At 37.8% G+C, this 21214-nt stretch overlaps 1 protein-coding gene across 12 annotated transcripts in view; it reads left to right on the top strand.

Annotated features, from left to right (window-relative positions):
* Positions 1–20608, top strand: part of ENAH (ENAH actin regulator) — a 171905-nt gene extending 151297 nt beyond the window's left edge. For 4 of the 12 annotated variants that reach the window (XM_054021365.1, XM_054021364.1, XM_054021358.1 and 1 more), the window contains 8 exons: positions 435–489; positions 832–880; positions 2494–2560; positions 5411–5440; positions 5648–5710; positions 11683–11761; positions 12736–12793; positions 15694–16727. In XM_054021365.1, coding sequence (XP_053877340.1) covers positions 435–489; positions 832–880; positions 2494–2560; positions 5411–5440; positions 5648–5710; positions 11683–11761; positions 12736–12793; positions 15694–15812 — 520 coding nt within the window. In that variant the 3' untranslated portion in view covers positions 15813–16727. Of the gene's footprint in view, positions 1–434; positions 490–831; positions 881–2493; positions 2561–5410; positions 5441–5647; positions 5711–11682; positions 11762–12735; positions 12794–15693; positions 16728–17727 lie in introns of those variants that run through there. The other 8 variants (XM_054021362.1, XM_054021368.1, XM_054021366.1 and 5 more) reach the window with 4 other exon arrangements.
* Positions 20609–21214: the final 606 nt, after the last annotated feature.

Here is a 21214-nt window from a genome sequence, read left to right as displayed (position 1 = left end):
TCTTAAAGGAATACTGTGAACTTAAAAATCATTCCTCTATCTTAGAATGTACCTACTATTGTAATCTACAACTGAAAAATTACAGAAATATTTTTCCTTTGTGCGTTCATAGCACTTTGTGTACAGTCAACTTTATTTTCACTCGTGAATAGTCAAGTAGCTAGTTTCCTCTGTGTGTGTCTTTTGCTCAGCGGGGTGGGAGCAAAAACCAACATTTTAAATAAGAAAATGTGATTGCAAAACCACTGGTGTTGGCTAGAAGACTCAGTGGAAAGTGTATACTTGAAACTGCTTTTTCCTGTTTTTAAGTTGATCTAGATTTCAAGTCGTGTATGCCTTTAACATTACTAAACAAATATTTTCCATTTTGTAGCTATAACTTTGGTACTTAAGCCATCTCCCTTTCATTCTTAACTCATGTTTCTGTCTTTTAGGAGAAGAATTGCTGAAAAGGGATCAACAGAACCAGAGCAGAAAGAGGATAAAACTGTAAATTGATTATTATTTTGCCGGCTTTGAATTATTTAATACCAGGCCATATAAGAAAGCTATTCTAGTGGTTCAAATTACAAATCATTTACAGCTTGTCTTAATGGAAAAATATAACCTCCATTTTTTCAAAGGGTACAAGTACAATGGGGTTGTCTTAAACATTTAGTTTAGTTCTTACAAATTTCTTCTGTACTTCTAGTGAGATTTTATGTGAACAGAGCTCATTAACTGCCTGAAAAAGATTTAGCTATAAAAATATAAACAATTCCGTTAAACAACTTTACATCAATCTGACCAGATTTGCAGGATTCTAAAGCTTTTTCTCCTCATTTTAATCAGGAAGAATCAGAGCCTTCAACTTCTAAGCCTTCTTCAACAAGCACACCTGGTAAGTAGTATAAATCTGTGAAGTGCACTTTAACTTTTCAAAATTCCCTTTAAGTGTTAGTGCTGAAGTTTTATTAAAAACTGTTTTGTTATGATATCAGAATTCATAATCCTGAGTGTTTTATCATGAAAATGAAATGATATAAGTATCTTAGTATGATCAGTAGTTAAAAATAAATCTTGTTTTTATTCGTTGGTAATAATTTGTCTAAAGCTCAAATTATCCCCATTTATGGTTAATCTTAACTATTTTCTCTTATGTTACTGTCCACAAATCCACTGATAGCCTTAATATAAATAGTACACACTCTTTGAACAAAGTTGAGGTGAACAAAGTCATGCGATTTTTAAATAGGTTTGTTGTCTGGCATTTACCATACATAGCTAAACGTAAAACTGCACATGAAATGTACAGCTGCAAACACGTGAACTGGATTCAAAGTTTTAAAAAATTAACAGAAGCTAATGGCAATGTGTTTGCAGGATAGGCAGTCATTGATATAATAGTATTATGTGGGGACAAAGCTGTAAATGTAGACTACTGAATTTGCCATCTGTTTTTTGTCCCATAATCAAAACCTCATGTATTCTGCCATTGAATGGCTAAGTTTCTGTTGCTATCCGGTAGTAGTGCAAACATCTCATACCACTGGGGAAGAGCAGGTGTCATACACCAAGAGAAATTGCCCCAGAACTCCCATCTCAGTGCAGGGACCCACTGAGTTGAGTGTGTGGGAGTAAGAGGCAACTGGCAGCCTTCTTCTCTGTTCCCTATCAAGCAAATTGCCTGACAACAATCACAGGACACTGGCAGGGATAGGAGTTCAATGGGGGGAAAAAAACAAAGACAACTATGGTCAGACCTGGACTATTGGCAGTTATTACTGTATCCTGACAAAGTATACTTGTATACTAATATCTCTAAACTTATATTAGTAAAGTGTATACCTCTAATATCTCTGCAGCATGGCTCCTCAAATGATATATAATAACTACAACAGGACTCTAGACAGAGTAATGGACTTTTATTTGTTGCAGTTAATCACAAATAGCTGATTCTTGGCTGTACCCTGCCAGTGACTTATGCAGTCATCCTTAACTGTTAGACAGAAGTGCATTTCATTGCCCATGATCATGTACCCTTATTTATATCTAGAGTGCTGTAGGTGACTCAAGGTAGTGAGCCAAAACTTCTTGGAGAGAATTTCTAATAGAACTGAAAACATACTCCACTAGATGGAGCACAGAACTTGAGTATACATGAGGCTAGCTTTCAACATTAATATGAATACAATGAATCTAAAGAGGTGATTGTTGGAGTAACACTTAAAGGTCCCAGCCGATCTTATGGCCCTCTTGCACAATGTACTATACAAAGACAAAGTGAAACAGTTAGGTGATACCTGCACTACACATAGTGTAACTGATAAAAAAAATAAATAAATAAAAGATAATAGTTTTCCAGGTGGTGGTTTAATTTTGAAGAATTAATGCAAGATGGTAAAAATTAAGTATCTTAAGTCCATAGCTACCTGACGTTACTTCATATGCGTTGTTAGTGATGAATGAATATGAAAGCTGGTGTCTCTAATGTTTTTATTTATATATCTAAAGAACTAACAAGGAAACCTTGGGAAAGAACAAATACAGTGAATGGAAGCAAGTCACCTGTTATCTCCAGGTACACACTTTTTAAACCAGTACTTATCTTTTTCAGATGTGCAGCATTGTCATTACTCGTTGTGCATAAAAAATATTGGAATAAAAATAATAAATACCATCTAACTATTGTAAGTAAGGCAGCTGAATAGATTTCATTTCTGATGTTTTTATGGGTATAGGAATATTGATACTGAGTTTTGAGGAGGATTGAGGAATGAATGCAACCCCAGCAGGGGGGACCGAAGCCTGAGTCCACCCAAGCCCCACTGCCGTGGGTGGGGGGGCCAAAGCCCAAGCCCAACTGCTCTGGGCAGTGGGCCAAAGCTGAAGATCAAGGCTTCAGTCCCAGGCAGGGGGCCTGCAACCTGGGGCCTGCCGCCCAGGGCTGAAGCTCACAGGCTTTGGCCTTGGGCAGTGGGGCTCAGGCATCAGCCACGGGCCCCAACAAGTCTAAGCCTGCCCTGGTGACCCCATTCAAAGGGGGTTGCAACCCACTTTGGAGTCCCGACCCACAGTTTGAGAACCGCTGTTTTAAACAATGGTCTGTGGGACACATGCTTTCATAACCAATGACCAACCATCCTTCAGGGATAAATTTACATTCTTGGCGCAATCAGAAGGAAAATGGAAAAGTTCATAACAGGAGTTCATTTCTATATCAGATGTTTTGTTAGTGCTATATCTTGCCTGAAACCAAGTTTAACCTTGTGGTCCATCTGTGGAGTCTAAACTTGGTTTTAAAATCTGTGGTGTTCTTCGAGTGATGGTACCTACTGTATTACACTGAGGGTTTACACATGCGCACCCTGCGTCTGTACCACCATGCATCCAGAGCTGGAGAATTTAAAAGTAGTAGTGTCAATTGGACTGCACGTGCTCCCTGAACTGGCCTTATGGTTTCATCCAAGGTGATAAAGGGCAGGGCAGACCAACTTCATCTCCAGTTCCTTCTCACCGCCGTATGGTCCAGGTTGGAACAATTGCTGTCCATTTGCTTGTGACGCACTTTTTCAAGCAACCTTGTATATAGTTAATTTTTACAAATTGTTGTTTTTAGGTAGTGTCTAGTAGTTTGAATAAAATAGTTTGGGGGCCTGTTTTTTGTTGGTTATCATGTTGTGTTTGTTGGTTCGTGTTTTTGTTGGTTATCATGTCAGCAGGAAGAGTTGGCGAGCCTGGGGCCATGATGGCGGGCTCTCCTTTCATGACTTTCTGTACTGATAAAATTTCCTCGCCTCTGCATCCCAAACTTCTGCCAAAGGTAGTCTTCCAATTTCACATTAATCAACCTATCCACTTAGCTGTTTTCTTCCCAAAATGGCACACTTTGGAAGAGTAACAGAGACTCCACTCCCTAGATGTCCGTAGGGCCTTAGCCTTCTACTTACACAGGATAAAATCGATCAGGAGATCTCTGACTGTTTATTGCAATAGCTGAAAGAGTTAAGGGGCGGCAGTCACCCTCGGAGCGTGGGCCAACTCAACAAGAGCCCATGCTGCGACCATGGCCTCCCTCTAGGACGTGCCACTTCAGGATATATGTAGAGTGGCCACATGGAGTTTGAGTCACACCTTCGCTACTTATTATGCCTTGGTGCAAGACTCAGTGGCAGATGCCTCTTTCAGTGCAGCTGTCTTCCACTCATCTCTCCCATCTACATTCTTGTGCCCTTTTCCAACTTAGCTTGCTGGTCGCCCTCAATGGAATGCAATAGGGACTATCACTCAAAGATGAGGAAGAGGCTACTTATCTGTAACTGGAGGTTCTTTGAGATGTGTGGTCCCTATCTGTATTCCACTTTCTGCCCTCCTTCCTCTCTGCTGCAGATCTGTTGATTTGCAGTGGAGAAGGAACTGGAGACGCAGTCAGTCCGCTCCTCCCTTTATAACCGTGGATGAAACCATGCAGCAAGTTCAGGGCACATGCACAGACCAACAGACACTACTACTTTTAAATTCTCTGATTCCAGGCTCATGGTGTGCCGGATGCATGGTGCGCATGTGTAAACCCTCAGCGGAATACAGATAGGGACCACACATCTAGAAGAACCTCCAGTTAAATAACTTCCTCTTCATTTTTAAAACAGCCTTTATCATCATGATTGCTTCAATCAGATGAGCCGGAGAGCTGCCATCTCCTGTTAAGAATGTTTTATGACCCTCTGTAAGAATAAAGCTGTTTTCAGAACAGTCCAAGTATTTATTCACAAGTCTGAGTCTTCTTTCATAGCAGGAAACTGCCCCACCAAGATTTTGCCCATCTTCTAAATCCTCCAAGGAGAGATTTTGGCATAGTTTTGAGTGAGTCAGAGCCTTTTAGTTGTATTTATGTAGAACGCATCCAGTCACACAAGGACTCCATATTTGTCACCTGGAAAGGTATCCAAAAAAGTAATTTTTTTTCTAGCAGCAGCAGATCCAAGCGGATAAAGGTCTTACTTTTTTATTTAGAGCTGCCAAGACTCTTCCCCCATCAGCATTGGCCACGGACACTTCATGGGCTGAGGGGAAAAAAGCTTCAATAGAATGTGTGTTAAGGTTGCCATGGGAAGGTCCTTTCATACCTTACAAGTCACTGAAATCTTGACGTCTGTTCCTCAGCAAAGACGTATGCTGAGAACTGTCTTTATGAAGGCCTTTCTGTCCCTAGTTAGTCAGTGAGCACGGCTGCTTAGAGTACATTGGTCCACTGTTTAATGCTTTGTCACCAAAGCTCAATTTACAGGTAGTAGGAGTCTCCTTCTTGCTAGGCCCTGCTTCAGTCTCCCTCTAACATATGCAGAGAAGACCTAAGTTGCATATGAGGATTGTTGGACATGTCTGGAAAAATTGACAAGTAAAGCAGGATTTTTTTTATCTTTTTTTCCAGAATAACTCAGCAAGGAGACTCAACAGGGAGGTTGGTATTCATAGTAAATGTGCAAAATAAATAAAATACCTACTTATCCTATTTAAAATTAAGCTTCTAAATGACTTAAGTATCCTTTCCTTTAGTGTTCAGGATTTAATTGGTATAGTAATTTAAACTGTAATATAACTCATTTTCTAAAACTGCATATAACCTAGTTCTAATATAGCCTAAGTTAGTGTTTTTCCCCCTTCATAGACGGGAGTCTCCATGGAAAAATCTGATTGTTTCTGAAAACAGGTTCTATGATTCATTAAACAGGTATCATCCTGTTAGGGTTTGAGACTTTTTTTAAATTAACCAACTTGACTAGAACAGGGCTGGGCTTTTTCTACATGGATTGGTAATCACCACAAACACAAATGATATAAAGCAGGGGTTCTCAACCTTTTCCTTTCCGAGCCCGCCTCGCCCCCCCCCCCCCCCCACATGCAATAAAAACTCCACAGGAGTCACAACAACTGTTTTTCTGCATATAAAAGCCAGGGCCGACATTAAGGGGTAGGAAGCAGGCAGTTGCTCGGGCACCGCAAAGCTAACTTGCTTCAGCTTCAGCCTAGGGTGGCGGGGCTCAGGGTCCTGGGCTGCAGTCCCTTGCCGTGGGGCTTTGGCTTTCTGCCCTGGGCCCTAGCAAGTCTACTGCGCGCCATGCGTGGCAGCCTCCCCCCTCCCCCCCTGAAACCTGCTTGTGGCCCTCCAGAGGGCCCCGGACCTCTGGTTGAGAACCACTGACATAAAACTCCTCTTAACAATTTGTCTGTCTTTCCTTCAGTTATAGTTGTATCCATATTCAGAATCCTTAAAGATAGGTAGCTTCATTGGTAATTTTAAATGCAAGGCAGTTTATCTGCTATCAATTCAAAATAAGGTGCTTAAGATGTATGTCATGCTGCTTGGGTGCAATATAATTTCTGTTCATCCCCAATTGCAGAATGCACCATGTTTTCCCATGTGATTTAAAATAATTCAACATCTCATCAATAGTGACCCAAAGAACAATCCTATAGTCAAAAATAGATCTCATTGTAAAGTAATGCTGTGCAACTTTTAATTTCACTTATATAAAATATCTCAATTATACAGTAATTTAAACATGTGGATTACAGTATAACTGTATGTCTGATTGCAGCTTCTGAAGAGCACCTTATTAAGGTGTAATGTCCTGAGAAGCTACGGTTTTTCAAAGTAGTAAGATTGGCGCATAGAATCATCTAGCTACTAACTTCCCGAGAATGTATTTCATCCCAGAATGTATTTCACAACTGTTATCACCATCTAAAAGAATAGATGCTGTTCATCATACAGTAAAGTTGATCTGCTCACTGAATAGATTTTGTCTAACATAAATGTCTAAAAGATCCTTATTTAAAAGAGAGGACATGGTAAATGCATACCCTGCTCATTCAACATATTAACATGTTTATGTTGCAAAGACATTTGCAGAATTGTGATTGAGTAATTTTGGGCATATTTTAAACTTTTGCGGGGAGTGAAACTATGCATCTGTCATACAAAGCAACTAATTTAGCAGTTTTTAAAATGCCAGTGTTCAAAGAGTTAAATTGTTTTTAAATAAAGTGCCTAAATAAAGTGCCTTAAGAAAGTACTTTAAAAGACTAAATATATTTCTGGACAAAATGGTACAGGATTAAAATAGTTTTCACTAAAAAAAAAAAAAAAGCGTGGTGCAATCTAGAAAATTACTGACAAATTTCTCAACTTTTTAAAAATTGTTTTTGCTAATGTCTTTTTCATGAAAGCAAACACTGTGGTGACTACCTGTTCTTTTGTATGAAAAGTTCCCCCATTAGCTAATTATCTTTGGTGGTGGTATTTTGCATGTTAGCATGAATCAAAGCTTTATCTTGCATGTTTAAATCAAGTTTTCTTATTGCGCATTATAGTTGGCTCACAGTCTTGATAGGTAATGCTATGAATCACCACATGGGGGAGCTCAGAAGCAATCTCAGGAATTCATGACAGGTTTCAGAGTAGCAGCCCTGTTGGTCTGTATCCGCAAAAAGAACAGGAGTACTTGTGGCACCTTAGAGACTAACAAATTTTGAAGTTGATGGATTTCCACTCCATACGGCTAAATGCAGTGCCTTGCATAATGACAGGTTTCAGGAATTCATGGTTGAGATATTTTGGAGGCTGTGTTTTCATTAGATAGTAGTTTCTCTTGGCAGTATCAGTAGCCAGTTACAAGTGCAGATGTGAGAAATGAAGGGTACCAAATAGTGTAAGTGGAAACAAATTCCAAAGGAAATTAGAGTTGATAGGATTGATTGAACAAAATACCTTTATTGCAAGAAACCAAGGCATCGATGAAGGAAAAACATATAATTTGAATTTCTTCACACTGAGTAGTAGAATTTAGGTTTTTCTATTCTATAGACCCTTTCTTATCCAGTTCTCAGACAAATTATGATTGTAATGTTGATGGGAAATGTGACTAGGAGTGCAAACACTGGCAATGTTTTTTAAAGCTCTAATCCATAAGCAGTCTGTGTTTGTAAGGGCTAAATTCTGCCGTTCCATGTATGTACTTTGTTCCTATTGTCATTAGTCAGCAATCACACTATTGGTCTCTGGAATAATAGCTCCCATTTTCCCACTCAGGGCTTTTTAGTCAGAAAGCAAGACACTGAGAGTGGGAACAGTTAAATGAGACTTGATGGAAATCCTCAGGGACTGATGGGCCATCTATGGAGTGTGTAGAAGAACTTTTGATATATGGAAAACTACCTGTGTGAAAACAAAAATAATGCTTAGATTCTCTTAACTAAATGTCTGAGGGACACATTTTGCTACCAGCTTCTTTGTTCATTTTCAATAGTATTTGCAGATTTGCGGTGAAACAGCAATTGCTGGAAAGTTAACTTTGTAAGTTTCAAACAAGGAGTTTTTTTTATCTAGAAATATAGTAGAGTTCAGTATCTAAAGATTATACAACAGACTTCAGTCTGTGACTTGGCTTCATAGCATTAGCACAGACTGTGTAGTTGTTCTTTGGGGTGCAAGGTGAACTATAGTTTTCAACTACTTCCACTGTACAATTATTTAACTTTCCATATATTCTAACATCTTATTGGCTCACAGTTTAGCTTAAAATCCTTGGATCAACTTTTATTTCAATTTGCTCTAATTCAGAAAATTTGAGGTGTTTTTTTTCTTCATGTTACCCATGAAACTACTAAAATAAAATGCTGGATTCTTCAATCTGCACTGAGGATTTTGCTTTCTAGAAAAGGTGAACAGCCTCAGGGCTGTTCTACACTGCACCTAGGTCATCTTAACTACATCACTTAGAGCTGTGAAAAAATTCATACCCTGTGCAATGTAATTAAGCCAACCTAAGCCCCGGTACAGACACCTCTAGGTCGATGGAAGAATTCTTCCATCGACCTAGCTACCGCATCTTGTAGAGGTGAATTTATTACAGTGACGAAAGAACCCCTTCCATAACTGCAATAATGCTACGACAGTGCAGCTGCAGTTGTGCTGCTGTAGCATTTCTAGTGTAGATAAACCCACAGACATATTGGTTTCAAGTGTCTCCTCTCCAGTATTATACTGTGGGCATAAATGTGTATTTTGGGTGTCAGATTTTTCAAATAGGTTAAAAAATGGCCTATATAAATTGGTTGTGGGAAAAAATCTCAACTCTTGTATCTCAGATTTGTTTTTCAATTAATATCCTTTTGCACACACCACAGGCCTAGACTATAGTGCAGGGGAAAGCCCATGTTCTGCTTGGAATCACACAAGTTAGAAAAGTTTCTGTAATATTGGAAAAAGCTTATCTGGTAGCAGAGTGTACAGTACCAGTCCAACTGAAAAGCTGAGGCAGCGGGTGGGGAGTGGTAAAGTTTTTCTCCTTCCATTAGAAATATTTTCCAGAGAGATTTCTATCAACTTAGGTAGCACTTAGAGGTTAACCAAGAATGGGGCCTACTGTTCTAAGCATTGTAAAAACATAGTGTAATAGACAGTGGATGTCCCAAAGAATTTACCCTTTGTCTTTTCTGTTTAGGCTATAAGGAAAAGGGATACAACTTGAAAATAATGATGAATTGCGAGCATTGTATTAGTTCCATGATATTTTTCTGTTCGCTTTTGGGGCCGGGGGGATACAGCTTTCCTGAGTTTGGCTAAATGTAAAGGGATTAGCTAAATGGCAAGGCAAAGGAAAGAAGAGAAGACATTAAAAGGAGGGAGTTTTGACAAGCTCCCACCTCACTTTATCAGTTTTTTTTTAATTACTCGTAAATTTTCTGCTTTGTGTTTATGGAGCTGTGGGAAGAACTGAGGCCATGTTATATATCCTGCATGGAGGGGAAATTTGTTGCTGAGCTGTGTCCCCATGCTGGCTTCTGCTCCCAGCCACAGACGGCCCTACTTTCAGTAAATAAAGCTTCATCTTGGGATGACAAAAGCTAGGAGAAACACAATTTTTTTTTTTAAGTGTTTCTCTTACATAAAAGCTCCAAAGCCAAAAACTGCAGCCTCGCTCTACGTTCCTATTCAGAGCAGCGCAGCACAGAGAGACAGTGAAAGAGAACCTGCTTCCTCCTACCCCACTAGGGAGATTCTTTACCATAAATACACCAGGTTAATTCTAACATAAGGAAAAGCAAATGTTGAAATCAGCTGTAAACTTAATCATTCTGCAAACAGAAGCATGTGGTTTAAAAAAATGGTCCCAGAATGACGCAGAAGCAAGGTGTTAGAAGAAGAAAGGATTTCAAAAGTAATTAATTCACCAAAACTAAATATGAATTTTCAGCTTAAGTTGTTCAGTGTCATGAGGTAAATATGAAGAGAGACAAACATCAAGAATCTTTGGCAGAGTGGCCACAATTTTATTTAAAATACTCAATAGGTAAACTAGACAAGAGGAGTGGCCCATTCTGGATAGCAACGGGTAGAGGGGAGGGCAGAGGATGGCTGCTTCAGGCATCTACTGCTTCCTCCCATGCCACTCTGAGGGTCATATAGAGTCTACTGAACTCTCCAAGGCATGTGTAGCCTACCTAAATCAAGGCCCATGTGAGCCAATTTATTGCAGGGCCTGAGATCCTGGGTATGCTACTACACAGGAATTACTATCAAGTCTCAAAAGTGTCTAGGAATCCAGGGGAAGTTAATGCATAATTTTCAAGGAAGATGGTTGAATTTTATTCTTAAAACCTTCATCCCTTGCATGTACCCCAATAGCCCATCAGGCAAACATTTCCTGAGACATGAATATATCTGCAGTAAGTATGTATGTTCCCAAGTGTGAGCGATGTACACTACATGGATGGAAGACGGCAGAAAACACAAATGTGGAGAGTTTATTGAAAACTTCCTATGTAGCTTGTTTATTTAAGAATGTTAGCTCTGCATGCAGAATTTTTTTTTAAATGTGGCAGTCTTCTGCAAACAAATTTATAGGTGATTTAAAGGAAAAGATTATGTGCATCAGAAATGTGTTACAACTTCCAAACTAGTAATTTCTGTAAATATTGCAGTCATCTGGTTCACACAGTTTGCAAGCATGTTTTGAATAGATCAATCCAGCATTCTTTTTGGAGGTACACCATGTATTATATTGTAGCAAGGTCAGCATACTGCCTTCTTTAGTCAGAGGGGAAAGGTCATTGTGACATAGGCCCCTTTTTAATGAGCAAGAAGTTAAGCTAAAAAATAAAAATATATAAAAGATTTACAAGATAAATTTAGAGGGGATACTCTTCCTTTCTCATGTGCTCTTGGAGGAAAAAATAAGAGATCACTGAAAAAATAGTTCTGCTTGTTGAATTGTTCCTGTTTTGAACTAATAACTCATTATATATTATTTGTTTGCAGTGTTGTACCTGTGTTAGTTATGGTAACCTGAAGAACAGCTCTGCATACCTCAAAAGCTTGTTACTTTTGCTAACAGAAATTGGTCCAATAAAAGATATTACCTCACCCACCTTGTCATTATATATTAATGTAATATTTCCATGTCAGGAAAATGCCCTTTACTGGTGGTTTCCATTCTGTATGTACAGCTTTGGTGTTTCTTGGGCTGCCTACATCTTTGTAAAAATCCTCTTTTCATTCTAATTCTTTATCACAATCTTGGAAGACAGTAACTATTAAGAAAACACATTAATTTTTTGGGGGGGAATGTCTGCTTTGTAATAAGCCTACATACAGTAATTAGAGACCTGTAATACATCGCTTCTTTTTATGTTCTACAGACCAAAATCTACACCATCTGGGCAAACCAGTGCCAATGGAGTGCAGTCAGAAGGGCTAGACTATGACAGATTGAAGCAGGTATATAGTACCTTCAGTAGAAACCTTTTCAGAATAAGTAATAGCAGAACTGTTAAAGACTTTCAACAGTTCTTGATTTAATACCAAACTTTAACCTTTTCCTAGTTTCAAACCTAAATCCAGGAAGGTGTGTTTTTTGTTTTTGTTTTTTTTATATCTGGTTAAATACTTTCTACAAGCTGTAATTTTGCAATGACATATAGCAAGTCAACAATATAGTCTCAAGATTGTTTTAACTGATAATGAATATTGTGTTTGATTTAATATTTTCAGCTATAACAAAAAAGTGTACCATCTTAACAATTGAGGAGAATGGTAAAGTTTTAGCAAGACAGCAATCCTTTGGATGCTTCTTTGTTGTTCTCAATGATTATCGATGATGCCAAGTTGAAAAGTACATTTTCACAAGAATTGTATTCCTTCACACTCTAGATTTAAATGCATTTTCAGAAAATCATTATCTAAAATATCAAATCAGCAATAGGAAAGGCGATAGAGATGAGAGAAGGGCATTATGGTAGCACTACTGTCAGATTCTACTTATTTTTATCTGTGTAACTGAGAATAATTTGTTGGTCTAGGTTCTCTCTTTCTTTGTTTTGGTCTTTCACATCTTATCTGCAGGGCAATTATAGTTATAGCTATGCCTCCTAGTTTTACATAAATTGCCACCACTTGTTGTGGGAGAACATGAAATTTGTGGATACATCGTTGTAACTCAAGTACCTCCTACCTTAGGTGGGATAAGCGCCGTATAAATCAGTTATAAGATTTGGGCAGCATATTTTTAAAATAGGATTTTTATTACTCACTAATAGTAAAGGAGTTTAAGGGTGAATTTTGAAGATATAGATACAGACTGGAATATAAGTTTGAGATGTTTCAAAATGAACAAAAATTAGAATTTCAAATTTTTTCTTACCTGAAAGTTTAAACCACACTAATTTATTATTACTTGTATTCTGATACCATAGGATATTTTAGATGAAATGAGAAAGGAATTAACAAAATTAAAGGAAGAACTCATTGATGGTGAGTATGAACTTGATTCACTACATATTTTGGATCTCCAAGTCTTAAAGAATGGATAAGCATTTCTTAAAGGTGAAAAGATGCAGAAATGGAAACTTACTTTCAAGATTCTGTCTACATTCTGAGGATTCTAGAATGCCAAATTCATGATAGAACTGCTCTTTCTAATGTTCACTCATTTTCTCACTATCCTGTAGTAAAAGAAAAACTAACTTATCCTAATTGTTTTGATTATTCTTGCACAATCAGGTACTTTATACCTTATCTGCAGGGTTTTTGGATAGAGCAATGATGCTGAACAATGTCTGTCTTTTAAAAGTGGATGGATGGGTGCAGAAATTGAGCAAGATCCTCCTTGCAGATGTTTACCATCTCATGATGTTGCTTTAGTTTAGGAAAGGCAAGATTGTCATATAATAATGTACCACTTAAAAGCCAGAGCAGTTGAGTCACATATTTCAAAGCAGTCAGTATTTATCCATTTTAGCCCAATGACTGCTTTCAACATTGTATCGTAATTCTTGATATTTGGTGTTTTTCTTAATCACATGATTCAAGGAGGTGGGATTTTACATTAATCACAGCTTTCATTTTAAAATAAGTAGATTTCTAACCCTCTTGGGTTTTGGAGAGTTTGAAAATATGACCATTAAAGGCTCAAAAAACCAAAAGTCAAATAACTCCAAAATTGTTGTTTTAATTTCATAATTTGAAAACCAGTCTCAGGATTTTTTTTGGAGGGTGGCGTAGTTTTTTTTTTTTTTTTTTAATTTGGGTTGGCAGTATTGATGACACTACTTAATATTTATCATTAATCATTATAATCAGAGTAGCAGAGTCAAGGCCAGATTAAGAAATAGGCAATATAGGCATGTACTTAGGACCCAATTCAGACAAAGGAGAGACAACCTGAGTGGTTCTGTGACCCTATTCACCAGGTCACAAAGCTGCTTATTTAAATTTAGTCCCACTGCCCCCCTGTCATGATGGAAGGATGGTGAGGTCAAACCTTAATGGGCAATGGGGTAGCTAGCACTGCTGCTCCTCCTGACTGTCATGGGGCTAGCTGTTGCACCAGTAACTGAACCAGACGACCACCCCGAGCTTGGCTGCCATTATCCAGGTGCTGGAATAGGGAAGCCAGCCAGGAGAGGGACCGCTCAGAGACCTGGGGAGGCAGGGACCAGGAGGTTAATGGAGCAGTGTCCACACAGCAGGAGCTAATAGCTGACTGACATGGACAGGAGAGGAGTAAATTAATCCTTTTCTATCCAAGCCAGTCAGTGACTGGCTCCTAGTGCATGGATGTTGCTTAGTTTAAACTAAGCAGCATCTGTGTATGTTTGCCTAGTGTCCAGTGATGAGTTAATCAGCCCTGAGCAGAGTGGTTGTTGGCTACTTTCACATTATATAGAAAATAGTATGTAGTCTGGAAGCATAATTTAGGAAAATATTATTCTGTGGACCAAGTTAGTGATGGAAAGATAAAGGAGGTATCATTTGATTCATAAAAATCTAGTCATAATTTCAGTGGTGTCGCCCTCTGCAGCATAGCAGGGGGAAGACACTCCTCTCCCTCAGCTCCCAGGTCCAGGTCCTCTGATTGGTGGAAATCTTGATAATACATTGTAATTGGGAATGGATTGAGTTGGGTATCATTCAAAAGCCCTTTTCCCACTAACACAGTGGTACAAAACATGACAAATCTAAAATAAATATGTAGCTATATACTTGAGAAACTGTTTAAAAATCACCTTTTTAATTATATTTTAACACAGGGTTGCATTGCTTACATAAAAATGACAATGATCTTGGCTAATCCTAAGGAAGTTAGCCTTGACATGTAGAACTGAAAACATTTATTCATCAAAGTCACTGTTGGTATTGTCTCCATCAGGGGCACAACAGCTACACACATTGTCACATTGATCTTTGTCCGTGGCGCACTCATACATCTCCATACAAGGCAGGCTTCTGGCCAGTCATTTGCAGGGCAGTTAGGATCTGGCCTTTATATACTAGCATTTGATTAGCTGAAGGATTGATTCAGGAGCAGGTGTAATGCACCCCTTGTCAGTGGCAATTTTTCTCCATTTGTCTGCTTCTTGGAAAACATCCACCACTGTAACTCTGCAAGTGATGTAATGTTAGTCTTCAAATGGTAAATTTGACATATGGACGACTCCTAGTGCATTTATGATCTCATCAGTGACTGTCTCAGCTGTGCCAAGCATCTTCAGAATGAGGGAGAGAGGCTTAGTTGAATCAAATGCCTTCCAATAAGATCGTTTGGTCTTTCCAGCTAACCTTGCAGTGGTGTTACATCCTGAAAGGGCATGGAAACCTGGCAGTGTGGTGGCTTTTGGTGGTTCAAGTGATAGGAACACATTGCTGAGGGATATATGGCAAGTCTGTTCCCCAGCAGCAAGCACTAAAACAATCTTGCAGAAATCTTGGGTAGGGTCTCACAGAGAAATCCAAAATCCAGAGCTCCGGAGCACCTGTTTCTGTGGCATTGATGGCATGCAAAATAATTGTAGCGTCAACCTCCTCATGGGACCTACGAAGAACTCACAGAACAATACAAGGCAGCAGCTTCATTACACCATGCGACAACAAAATTCTTTGAGTAATTCTATGCGTGCTGGAGTGTTTTTCCTGCAAGGTGTGTGTGGTCAGCTTGTTTGTGTGAGTATGAGACAGTAGCTTCATTGTGACATTGAAGATGTTTGTGGAGTCAATTATTTTGATTTGGACAGGCACAGTACTACTGAGTCTCTTCTTTCTGGTAATATTTTTAATGATTCTGCTGCATACCTGAAAAACAAGAGCATGCGGGTGCTGTGTTATGCCCACCAACTCCCCCAATGACTTCCATTGCTCTCTTTTTCATGTGATAGGCCATTGTCTGAACCAGCTGAAGAGAAGGGAACTGGCAACCTTTAAACAACCCGATTTCCTCTTTGAAATTCCTCTCGTATATCAGGGTCAGACTTTTCTACACCTCTTACTTCAGTGAGATACCAGGCAATCATTGCCAAATAGTTGGTTAAATCGAAAGCAAAAAAGCATTTAACTAAGTCTTCTAGTGCTGTGAGGTGCAAATTCCAATTAGCAGTCCTGACAGATCAAATAAAGAGCAGCAAAGACTCAACCATCTTAATGTATCACCGCACCATCCCGAAAGTTGGCTTTGTCGCAGATTCATCTTCTTCAAATTGCTTGATCCATTCTGCGATATTGAAGCTCTCCTTTGTGCACAATAGGTCATTGAGAGTGGAATGCACACTAGATGCATGGAACAGGTCTCGTAAGTCCTGTACCCTTTGGGAGTTCAAACACATCTTTATGCTTTCCAAAGAAGACATGTAGGTAGCATTTTTTAAGGGCAACAAGTGCTTGGGTGTGTTCTTTTATAGTATATCTCAACTTTTTCCCTTTAAGAATTTGGTTCACAGTACTGCCACTATGCAAAATACCTGGGGTCTCAGGAATGCCAGTGCCATCAACAAAGGAGCCAATTTCACATATCACTGTAAAGATATGGGGTTAGACTGGATGACCTCCTGAGGTCTCTTCCAACCCTGATCTTCTATAATTCTATGATATGGGTTCACTTCTTATAGCATGTAAAGTGCCGCCAAGCATTGTGTGTTTAACCAGTCTTCTGCGATATTATTCTCCACAAATTCAGCTACTGGTTGGTATTTTACATCTCCTTGTTGGTGCCTAAAAATGATCAAGACCAAAGTAAAAACAAGGATTTTATAATAAATTACTTAGGGATTGTAATTAATTATATGATGTAATGTATGTTATGCAACTGTGTGCATACTATTTGCAGATGGATTCCAGTAATTTCTGTCTAGATGCTGTTGTCTAACCAGTGCCACATTATAACTCCTTTGGCATAATAAACAAAGCTGATTATCAATACCTCTGAACCGCTTCTTTTTTGTAGATGATTGCAAATCAACCTGAAGCACTCCTTCCATTTATAGTAATCTGTAACATTAAAAAAATTAATCAGGTGGTATGTTCTGAGCATTAACTGATAACACAGTACTGTCAGTCAAAGGCCACAATTTAACTTTGTGAGGGCTGCAAGTTTGACATGCATATGTTAAAAAAAATGTTGACTTTTAAACATTTTCTCAAATTTGTATCTACGTCATTGTTCTAAGTTTGTAATGTTTGGTGCCATTGTGCTTGTGGGAGAAAAGGACTTTTGAATTATACCCAACACAGCCCATTTCCAATGACACTGTATTATCAAAATTTCCAAAAAACAGAGGAACTGGAGCTTGGAACTAGTGGTGGAAGGGCCAGTGACACCACCTCCTCACCTTAGCAGGCCATGCTGCAGAGGGTGACACCATTGAAATTATGATAGTGTAGATATTTATGAATCAAATGACAGCTCCCTTCCCTTTCTATCATTAACTTGCCCCTGGAATTACTCATGGTCCCACACTAATTTTTCAATACTGGGATGAATAATTGTATGCATTAATGTAGCAACTCCCTTGCCTCTTTTTTCTTCCCTTTTTTGCTTGCTTTGTCTTCTATGCTACATACTGTGACCACTTAAACAATATGGTGGAAGTCAGTATAGAACCCAAATCCTCCTCCTGACATGTGAACTGGTGGTGGTTCCCTCCATTAAAAAGGCAATAGTGTGGGCGGAGACAGAGAGAAACAGACTGAAGTATCAAATATCAGAATATTTTATACCGGAAAAAAGATGTAATCTGGGTCAGAATTAAATTCTGTTTCGTGGTGTCAAACAATCTTAAGGTCCAGTATACTGTATTTTTAACAAGATGGCTTCTGGTAGGATGAACTTTTTGTTCAAAGGACAGATGTGTCAGTCTAGGCGAGTGTATTTTTTAAATATGTAATGTTAATTTATGCTTTTTTCCTTCCCTAATCAGCAATCAGGCAAGAACTGAGCAAATCAAATACTGCATAGAAAGACTAGGACTAAGCCAATGTGACTCTTTCACTTGGTATAAAGTCGACTACATTTTGTGAGCTGTTAGAAGAAACTGGAGACAGACACTTGGAAGGAGGGGAAAACGACATTCTGAAAACTTTCAGACACATCACTCTGGTGATATGCTTTTTCCTTCCTAGTTTGCTGCTTTTTTCTGACCTTTACAGCAGGGTGGAAAAGAGTCTTAAAAGTTACTGTAATGATTATGCAGAAATTCCCACATTTGTCAGACAAGATCACAGTGCATTGAGATGTTCTCATGTCAAGATAAAATTGCACATATTTCAGAATTCATTGTTAACACAAAAAAGGAGAAAAGCTTGGGAAGGCTTTTCAGAGAGGTTTTCTTTATTAATGAAGGATTTAGCAAGCTATACTGTTGTACTGCAAATGTATCTCAGGTTTGTCTTCCTATCATATTTGATATTTCCATTAATAACTTCAAAGAGCAGACATGTAAGTTCAGATCACAAAATATGAAATAATTAGAAGTGTATGCTTTAAAGGGAATATCACCTAGAAAGCGATGGCATATCAAGTTTTTGGAATTTTATGATAGGAAGCCTCTCTAGTTAGCCTTCATGCAATTTTGTAAACAAAAAAGCAAGCAGTCCAGAGTTTAAAGATGTAGATGCCTTCCTAAATCGTTACAATGCTTTACCAAATCTAAGACTTCTACATAATACAAACCAGTGGTCAAATGTAAATCATTAGTATGTTGTAGATTTACAGTAGATTTTCAGACTTTTTTTTTTAAGATTTATGCATGTGGATATTTTTGTAAGGTAACACAACACAATCAGCTTTTTAATTAAACAAAAAACATTGCATGTCATAAATATTAAGTAGCCTTTTTCATTTTTAAGGCTTAATTAATGCCAAGGAAAAAAGTTGGGGTGGGAGGGGGGGGAAGGTGACAGTTTTGGTTTAAAAATATTTTGATTAATTTCTGCACTATTTTTCCTCATATTACATGCATGTGTAATAATGAGGAAAATTTTGTGACTTTTATCAGTAACCATGTTAACAGAACCAGGTACTTAATCCTTTTTGTATCATTTCTTGAGTTATTTGTATTTCCGATTCAGTAATGGTTCTAAAACTCCCATCTCATTTTTGTTTCATTTCTTTACTTGATCAAAATCCAAGTCGATTTAAATTTATCAGCTATTACCAGTGATGCACCTGTGGTAATACAGGATGCACAACAATTACCTGCTCCTGTATTCTCTGAGGCTGCTTTTTGACTCTGAGGAAACAAGGGCAAGGGCTATGATGGAGCATTAGGTCAAAGCAGAAAAAGGGAAGCAGAAGAACAGTAGTGGGGCAGCATTAGCTTTAGAAAACAAGGTGAGAACTTTTCAGGGCAGATGACACTTTCCTCTTTCCCATGGTTTAAAAAATTGTTAAAATACCTCATATATGCAAATCTTAGTTTAAACTAATAAAATTCAGTGGAATAAAAATCCTGCAAGGCAGATCCGTAATACTTTGGGAAATATTGTGGATCAAATCTGCACTTTTTCATTGCATCTTGAATTTTTCTGAGCTGTAATAGTGCCATATTTTTTTGCTATCTGCTGATTAGGAAAAAAAATACCTATGGTTTTGGAGGCATTATTCATGTTACAGCTTACTTAGCTCCATTCATAGAACAAAAGCTTTAAATAGCTCCTAAGTGCTGGAAACCAAAGCAAATCAACAGCACTTTCTGCTTCTGAAAGGCTTGAATGAGGAATTTTTCTCCAGTTTAAACATGTTCCTGTTTCTATAGAGACTCAAATTGTAAAATTGTTTACAATGGAAATATTACCTAAATCAATATATAATTATCTTTCCAAAAACTGATCATCTTTCTGCATGCATTAGTGAAGGCATTAAACAAATTGCAGCAAGCGTGAAATAAAAGGAGGCATTTTCATCTTTGATAACTTTTGTTTTTGCAAACATTTTAACATTAAGGAAGTTTATTCTTGTCAGAAATCATGTTTGATTTTGTTTGTTAGGGAAGTTCAGGAGTAGCCTACTAGAAATGTAATGGGTATAAGTGGTCCAAAGTAATATTAAACAATTAAACTGTCAGATTGTGGGGGAGAGGGGGAACCTGGTTTATGCACTAAACGTTTGTGCCTTGGTCTAAAATTAACATGATTTCTGTTTAAAAGAAAGAAGAGCAGATGTCTTTTTTTTGTGTGTGTGCTGTTTCTACATACATACTTTACATAATCTCATATTGCTGAATTGGTCCTTTCCAGAAAATCTAATTGAATTAAAGCTTACTGTAAACACTTGCTGTCATATTGAGATTTCCATAATTAAAATGAACTACAGAAGCTAAGGTTATTTTGCTCACTGTTGAACTAAGTTCTTTAAAAACCATATTATGATGGTTCTGTGCTTTTGTACAGTGGATGTCTTAAACTGAGTACAGTTTAGGAGATCCTTTCTAATTCCAGGAAGGTATTGCTTTCCTCAACACTGTGATCTGATCTGTGATAAATCTGTGCTATACACAAGTGGCTAACAAGTCAGTTGCAAACAAACTGAATGTATAAATCTTAGTGCTGGTGCTGAAATCTCTTCAGATAGTTGTCATGATTTCAAGTTCATTGTTTAAAAAAGTTTTCAAGCATCAAGTGTCAATCAAAACTGAAGATGAAACACTAATGAATGTTGAATTTTCATGCATTTAGGTTTGTCTCCTTTTTAGTTTTTTTCAGTTCATTCTCTGCTATTTTTACCATATTTGTGTCATTTTAAATTTCTTACATGCTAACTTTTGTTTTGTTTGAGCGAATGAAATAAAATTGCAATATATATATGTTGCCACCATTCATTTCTGGAGCTTGATAAATGGTAAATCTAGAAGATTCTGTTGTAATTCCCAAACGGGTCTTACTGAAATGCGAAAAATACCTTTTTAGTCTATGATTTTACCACTTGATGATTTATATATTGCTGTTCTGTTAATAAATTTCAAGGCATTTTTTTTAAATGCTTGCTCTACAAAGAATGTAATCAAAGGGAATATGGAAAATTATGAATGAAAACTATTGTACATAAATTCAGGACAGTTGTAGTCAGTCTTGCTTATGTTGACCCTCTTTGTTGGTCTGACTTGGCACAGGCTTTTGCCCTTATGTCCAGGAAAATGCTATGAAAAAATCAAGATTGAATTTTCCCAACTTTTTCTCTGCTGTTTCCCGGTATAACAAAATATTTAAACACTAGTAATAAAGAAACCCCATCCTTAAAGTTTCACGTTGCTGTGCAGAAGGTAGGAAAAATCTTGCTTGACAAGTTTAAAGTATACTCCAAGTAACTGTTTAAATATTTGTTGGATTAGAGCCTTGAGACTAACACTTCTCTACTCTCCATTTTATTCCACATAGGAAACACTGATTTCTTTCCTCCATTTACCTCTT

The sequence above is a fragment of the Malaclemys terrapin genome, chromosome 3 (assembly GCF_027887155.1).
Source record: "Malaclemys terrapin pileata isolate rMalTer1 chromosome 3, rMalTer1.hap1, whole genome shotgun sequence".
Taxonomy (NCBI): Eukaryota; Metazoa; Chordata; order Testudines; family Emydidae; genus Malaclemys; species Malaclemys terrapin.
The sequence above is the reverse complement of the archived record's forward strand: the minus strand, read 5'-3'. Positions and strand labels throughout refer to the sequence as shown.